We start from the raw sequence: 7500 nt of genomic DNA, 5'->3' as shown, positions 1-7500 counted from the left end.
CTAGAACATGTTTTCCAGAGACCACAAAGTGAAATGTATATATATATATATATATATATATATATATATATATATATCTGTAGATCTGTACAAATATCTTATCTGTGTTTGCTGCATACATACTAAATGTACACACACAGTTCACTGTAAGACTAAAAACTAGTGTTGAAAACAATGTAATTGCAGTTACAATAATGGTCAACAGAGGGCACTATTTCCCCATGCGATATGATGAGTGCTTGCTGGAGGTGGGGGTGGTGGGGCTGAGGGTTAAGGTTAATATTGGTTCAAATCCCACACATCCATTACCATACTAATGAGCGTGAGCTCAGTCCACCTGAATTACTGAAGTCATCTATTCTGCCTCACTCTGCACCTCAGCTGTGCTAGAGGACATGACTGTGTGTGTGTGTGTGTGTGTGTGTGTGTGTGTGTGTGTGTGTGTGTGTGTGTCTGTGTGTGTGTCTGTGTGTGTGTGTGCGTGTGTGTGTGTGTGTCTGTGTGTGTGTGTGTGTGTGTGTGTGTGTGTGTATGTGTCTGTGTGTGTGTGTGTGTGTGTGTGTGGTGTGTGTATGTGTGTGTTTGCGTGTGTATTCACAAACCGCTAGTATCTTATCTCCTATCTGTAGTCGGCCATCTTTATGCGCGGCTCCTCCCTCGATGATCTTGGTCACGTAAATGCTGTTGTCTCCCGGGATGTGCTGATTACCGACACCCCCTGCTATACTGAACCCCAAACCTTTAAGCAGACACACACATACATACACACATACATACATACATACATACATACATATGTGCATTAAGAAATTGCTCAAAACAGCATAGCAAGAAATTATACAGTGTACCCTTAGTCTTTGAAACCTGGTACATACACATACACACCACAAACCTGGTTTCAAAATAACATGCACTATCTCTTTGTTCTCTAAGGTTGTTGAACACACACCATTCCAAACGCACACAGGCACACACGCACGCACACACCCACCCACCCACCCACACACACACACACACACACACACACACACACACACACACACACCTTTGGGTCCTTTGATGAGTTTGAGCTCGAGGACTTTCTCGGCGATGGCTTTCCTGCGCAGCACGTAGAGTCTGACAATGGCGCCGGCCTCCTTGAGCGCCTCCACAGCCTGGCTGTGAGTCACCTCGCGCACGTCCACATCATTCACAAACAGAATGCTGTCGTTCACTCTGGAGGAGACACACAGATACACACACACACACACACACACACACACACACACACACACACACACACACACACACACACACACACACACACACACAAACAACACACACGAGGACAGGGAGGATTTAGACTCAAGCACCAGTAGAGTGTGTGAAGTAGAGGACATTACAGGATCCTCACCTCACCTCACATCAACACAAACCATATCCATCTCCTTCCCCTTAACGTGCTCTCCTCACCTCTCATCAAACAGCAGTGATGCGTCTCTGCTACACCCAAATACTAACAAACAGAGCCACTGCTTTGTCTGTAATAGTCTCTGGCTCTGTTTAGTGTTCCCAACTTAGAGCTAAAGTTCCACACTGCAGCTCAGAGGACATACACTTCAGCCTGGTGCTGCCATACCATAGTTTGGCTCAGTTTTCACCAGGATACGGCCTGAAAGCACTCAGGAGAGAAGATGTTGGGGTCTTAGCTGCACTGCTAATCAGCAAGCGGTGCCAACACCCAATAGCAGTGGGAAGAGAATGTCAGTGGCTACTGGTTACAGGCTGATCCAGTTGCCTCATATTTCATTCTGGACTATGCCTGTGTCTAAAGAGAAGTCCAACAGAGCGCCTTCACACTGCAATGAACCTGTGAATTTGTAGGGAGGCAACCCTCAGGGCAGCTTATACCTAAATCTTGACTCTTGAATCTTGAGTTTATTTTTACTTTTTATTAATGACGTGGGTGGAGGCAGTTTCTCTATTTCCATTTCCTCTCTTGAATATTCATTGGCTGATATCTAGCCGCCCTTGCCCACGCCTTCACTCGCACTTAAGGTTATTATCCCAGGAGAGTTCATAATGGCTGTGTAATGGTACGCCATTAAAACAGTACTTCTAAAGTTGCCATATACAGTAAAGCTTAAGAGATTCCAGCTTTTTCTTTTTTTTTTTTTTTTTTGGAATATCAGCATCTCTATCTCTGGAGAAGATGAGAGAAGCACATTTTCAGGAAGACGGAAAATTCCCTCTGTCAGGGGGAGTAGGAGCAAGTGTAAAAGTGTCGGGAGAAAGTGGAAGAAAGTGATTCTCTGTCCTCTGAGGCAGTGTCCAGCTGGAAGGGAGACTCAAACCTGCAATATTCATGAAGCTTTTCCATTTTTTATGTCTAATAAAATCTCAAATGTGGCCTTTAAATGTTACCCTTAAGCCTCCTCTACTTTACAAGAAAACACAGATGAGACTGTGAGCCTAGACTACTGTCTGAATGTGTGTGTGTGTGTGTGTGTGTGTGTGTGTGTGTGTGTGTGTGTGTGTGTGTGTGCGCTTGTTTGTTTGCTCTGTTTATATGCTGTATTTTAGATTTATTGAGAAGTTGAGTTGAGTATGCCCAGAGCCCCGTTCTCTCTTTGTAAGCCACTCTGACTCTGACTCTGCTGTGTGTAGTGTTCCTGCCTGCCCCCCACTCTGACTCTGCTGTGTGTAGTGTCCCTGCCTGCTCCCCACATCTCTGACTCTGACTCTGCTGTGTGTAGTGTCCCTGCCTGCTCCCCACATCTCTGACTCTGACTCTGCTGTGTGTAGTGTCCCTGCCCACATCTCTGACTCTGCTGTGTGTAGTGTCCCTGCCTGCTCTGACTCTGCTGTGTGTAGTGTCCCTGCCTGCTCCCCACATCTCTGACTCTGACTCTGCTGTGTGTAGTGTCCCTGCCCACATCTCTGACTCTGCTGTGTGTAGTGTCCCTGCCTGCTCTGACTCTGCTGTGTGTAGTGTCCCTGCCTGCTCCCCACATCTCTGACTCTGACTCTGCTGTGTGTAGTGTCCCTGCCTGCCCCCCACATCTCTGACTCTGCTGTGTGTAGTGTCCCTGCCTGCTCTGACTCTGCTGTGTGTCGTGTCCCTGCCTGCTCCCCACATCTCTGACTCTGACTCTGCTGTGTGTAGTGTCCCTGTCTGCTCCCCACATCTCTGACTCTGACTCTGCTGTGTGTCGTGTCCCTGCCTGCTCCCCACATCTCTGACTCTGACTCTGCTGTGTGTAGTGTCCCTGTCTGCTCCCCACATCTCTGACTCTGCTGTGTGTAGTGTCCCTGTCTGCTCCCCACATCTCTGACTCTGACTCTGCTGTGTGTCGTGTCCCTGCCTGCTCCCCACATCTCTGACTCTGCTGTGTGTAGTGTCCCTGCCTGCTCCCCACATCTCTGACTCTGCTGTGTGTAGTGTCCTTGCCTGCTCTGACTCTGCTGTGTGTAGTGTCCCTGCCTGCTCTGACTCTGCTGTGTGTAGTGTCCCTGCCTGCTCTGACTCTGCTGTGTGTAGTGTCCCTGCCTGCTCTGACTCTGCTGTGTGTAGTGTCCCTGCCTGCTCTGACTCTGCTGTGTGTAGTGTCCCTGTCTGCTCCCCACATCTCTGACTCTGCTGTGTGTAGTGTCCCTGCCCACATCTCTGACTCTGCTGTGTGTAGTGTCCCTGTCTGCTCTGACTCTGCTGTGTGTAGTGTCCCTGTCTGCTCCCCACATCTCTGACTGACTCTGCTGTGTGTAGTGTCCCTGCCTGCTCTGACTCTGCTGTGTGTAGTGTCCCTGCCTGCTCCCCACATCTCTGACTCTGACTCTGCTGTGTGTAGTGTCCCTGCCCACATCTCTGACTCTGCTGTGTGTAGTGTCCCTGCCTGCTCTGACTCTGCTGTGTGTAGTGTCCCTGCCTGCTCCCCACATCTCTGACTCTGACTCTGCTGTGTGTAGTGTCCCTGCCCACATCTCTGACTCTGCTGTGTGTAGTGTCCCTGCCTGCTCTGACTCTGCTGTGTGTAGTGTCCCTGCCTGCTCCCCACATCTCTGACTCTGACTCTGCTGTGTGTAGTGTCCCTGCCTGCCCCCCACATCTCTGACTCTGCTGTGTGTAGTGTCCCTGCCTGCTCTGACTCTGCTGTGTGTCGTGTCCCTGCCTGCTCCCCACATCTCTGACTCTGACTCTGCTGTGTGTAGTGTCCCTGTCTGCTCCCCACATCTCTGACTCTGACTCTGCTGTGTGTAGTGTCCCTGTCTGCTCCCCACATCTCTGACTCTGCTGTGTGTAGTGTCCCTGTCTGCTCCCCACATCTCTGACTCTGACTCTGCTGTGTGTCGTGTCCCTGCCTGCTCCCCACATCTCTGACTCTGCTGTGTGTAGTGTCCCTGCCTGCTCCCCACATCTCTGACTCTGCTGTGTGTAGTGTCCTTGCCTGCTCTGACTCTGCTGTGTGTAGTGTCCCTGCCTGCTCTGACTCTGCTGTGTGTAGTGTCCCTGCCTGCTCTGACTCTGCTGTGTGTAGTGTCCCTGCCTGCTCTGACTCTGCTGTGTGTAGTGTCCCTGCCTGCTCTGACTCTGCTGTGTGTAGTGTCCCTGTCTGCTCCCCACATCTCTGACTCTGCTGTGTGTAGTGTCCCTGCCCACATCTCTGACTCTGCTGTGTGTAGTGTCCCTGTCTGCTCTGACTCTGCTGTGTGTAGTGTCCCTGTCTGCTCCCCACATCTCTGACTGACTCTGCTGTGTGTAGTGTCCCTGCCTGCTCTGACTCTGCTGTGTGTAGTGTCCCTGTCTGCTCTGACTCTGCTGTGTGTAGTGTCCCTGCCTGCTCCCCACATCTCTGCCTCTGCTGTGTGTAGTGTCCCTGTCTGCTCTGACTCTGCTGTGTGTAGTGTCCCTGCCTGCTCTGACTCTGCTGTGTGTAGTGTCCCTGCCTGCTCCCCACATCTCTACTTCTGTCAGAGCTCATCATCATGTGACACGACACACAGGCAGCAGCTCCAGCTGAACAAATCACCAGAGGAGCCTCAGGGTGTGTGTGTGTGTGTGTGTGTGTGTGTAGGTAGAGGGTGGGAAGGTGTATGTGTGTGTACATGTATACTGTACTTTAGAGAGTGAGGCTGTTCATGTGCATGAGTAAGTCAGAGGACATGGGAGGTGTGTGTGTGTGTGTGTGTGTGTGTGTGTGCGCGCGTGTGGTGTGTGTGTGTGTGTGTGTGTGTGTGTGTGTGTGTGTGTGTATGTGTGTGTGTGTGTGTGTGTGTGTGTGTGTGTGTGTGCCTGTGTGCGTGTGTCACCTGCGTTGTGTAGACAAGCACAGTGCAACACCAGACTTGAATTTGCATAGGAGGCGGAGGTGTGTTCTACCTTAGTCGGCCATCTTGTGCTGCTGCCCCTCCCGGTATGATCTTGGTGATGAAGATGCTGGGGTCGTCTCCCACGTGAGGGTTATCAGTACCTCCTGCAATACTGAAGCCCAGTCCAGAGTTGCCCTGCACACACACACACACACACACACACACACACACACACACAGACACAATAACAAACATAAAACCTCTCGTAACCACTGTGGTGTTGAGTGTGCCATTAATGGATGTGACAAATCTCACCCTCTCCAGAGTAATCTCCTCATATTCAATCTCCCCCTCTGTCCCGTTCACCTGCCGAGGAGATAAACACCAATAGTTAGCCAGCAGCATATTTCACTGATAGATTGAGCTGTAAAACTAGTGTGTGTGTGTGTGTGTGTGTGTGTGTGTCCTTACATAGGGGGAGCCATCCAGTGTGTCTGTGTTCACCACCATCGGAGGGGAGTTTGCCTGCATAACGAGAAAGAGATAGAGAAGGGGAAATGAATTAACACCGTAACACTTACAGTGCAGATTTCCTCCGCACACTCACCCATGACATTTACACACTCACACAGACAGACAGACAACCTCCGCCCCTGAAGAACGGATTTACTCCTCCTGCCACCCTCTGAGATAACACTGCCTGCCTGCCTGCCTGCCTGCCTGCCTGCCTGCCTGCCTGCCGGACCTCTATTCAGAGCCGTCCAAACTCTAAAGCAGGAAGCCAGGAAAAAGAGGAAGAGTGTGGACAGGTGGCAGAAGGAAGGGTTTGTGACGAAGATGAAAGAGAAAACTTCGTTCTGTGCCTCTGTGCTGTCAGGACAGCTTTTCACGATTCCACTCTCACAGAGACTCGGGCTCACAGGTGCATTGTGGCCCCGCGTGCTTCTGCTGCGGTGTGATAGCGTGGAGGGGGGGGGGGGCTCCTGATAAACATACACACAGCCAACCAAGCCACCTCAGACCAGCCTGACAGCTTCATGAAGCGTAGAGATGGCGAGCACCAGCAAACTCAATATCATTTCATAGGGTACTTACACCGTTTATATTGCCTGTTACTGCTTCAAGGAGTTACAGCATTGTCTAATCCAGAGGGATTTTTGTATACTACTACTTAAACACAGTATAAAAAGATTTACTTTTGATTCATTATTTTCTACTTCCTATTCAAGCTATTTAAGCCGAGGCCTCATCACCGTTGCTGGAGGCAGACACGACTGGCCTCTTAGCAAGAGAAGACCTCAGAGGGTCCCGTGACTAAGCAGTGGAATAATTGGGATATTAAAATGAGGTCAAAGAGACTTTCAGCTTTGTGTGATTTCTTTACACGTGACTTTGTTTCTTGAAGTCATTTTGAATTTTTTTTACTGAGATCAGACAATAGAGTTGTGATAGAAAATGAGTGGGAGAGAGAGATGGGGAGTGGGAGAGAGAAATGTCTTCAGACTGGACTCGGTTTTCTCCTGGACTCGTCATGCAGAGCTGTAGGAACCATAGATAATTAACCTGCGTTGGTAAATGCACCAGTTTGTTTGAACAGAATCTCCCAGTAGTCACCTCACATCAACTCACGAAGCTCAGACAGGACAACAGATACATCTGCTAGTAACCACACTTTCATAGTGGAACTGCAAACTGCAAACTGCAAACTGTCGAAATATCCATCTCAGTCTGCATGTCAGACTGTGGCGATAGCAAATGAGACCATAGCTATGGAGCCAGTGCACCTGCAGCCCAGTACTGAAGGGCAGCCATCTTAAGATCAGTGCCTGTTGCCAGACAGCCAGAACAAGGACACAAGTCATCTCCGTCTCCAAAGCCTCCAGTGGTAGCACTTCACCGCACGTACGCCAAATGGTTATTTTGGACAGATTTCAAATGAAATCCAATCCTAAAGTGCACCAGGTTTAATATACGTCTCTGGCACTGACTGTCTGAGGTGCAAATGCAGCCATTAAATAAATCTGCCCTTGTGTAACTGGACTTTTACATGGCCATTACGATGTGCTGACCAAATTGTATGCTTAGCTTCCAGTCCTAAGGACCTGTTCCAATTTGTGCCAGGAGACTGCATCTTATAAGTTTCTGATAAAGATCATCTGCTTATAGTCAGCGGGGGGTTATTGGGGTAAGTCCTTGGTTGCCCTTCTCCTTGAA

General features: G+C 49.6%; 1 protein-coding gene across 5 annotated transcripts in view; it reads right to left on the bottom strand.

Annotated features, from left to right (window-relative positions):
• The window catches only part of LOC105906628 (disks large homolog 4), a 79788-nt gene that overhangs the window by 12539 nt on the left and 59749 nt on the right, over positions 1-7500 (bottom strand). For all 5 annotated transcript variants that reach the window (XM_031572489.2, XM_031572488.2, XM_031572487.2 and 2 more), the window contains 5 exons: positions 5758-5811; positions 5602-5652; positions 5357-5481; positions 1046-1215; positions 603-739 (listed from right to left, as the gene is read on the bottom strand). In XM_031572489.2, the coding sequence (XP_031428349.1) occupies positions 603-739; positions 1046-1215; positions 5357-5481; positions 5602-5652; positions 5758-5811 (537 nt within the window). The remainder of the gene's footprint in view (positions 1-602; positions 740-1045; positions 1216-5356; positions 5482-5601; positions 5653-5757; positions 5812-7500) is intronic.

Source organism: Clupea harengus, chromosome 8 (assembly GCF_900700415.2).
Source record: "Clupea harengus chromosome 8, Ch_v2.0.2, whole genome shotgun sequence".
In the NCBI taxonomy this organism is placed as follows: domain Eukaryota; kingdom Metazoa; phylum Chordata; class Actinopteri; order Clupeiformes; family Clupeidae; genus Clupea; species Clupea harengus.
This window is presented reverse-complemented; position numbering and strand designations above follow the sequence as displayed.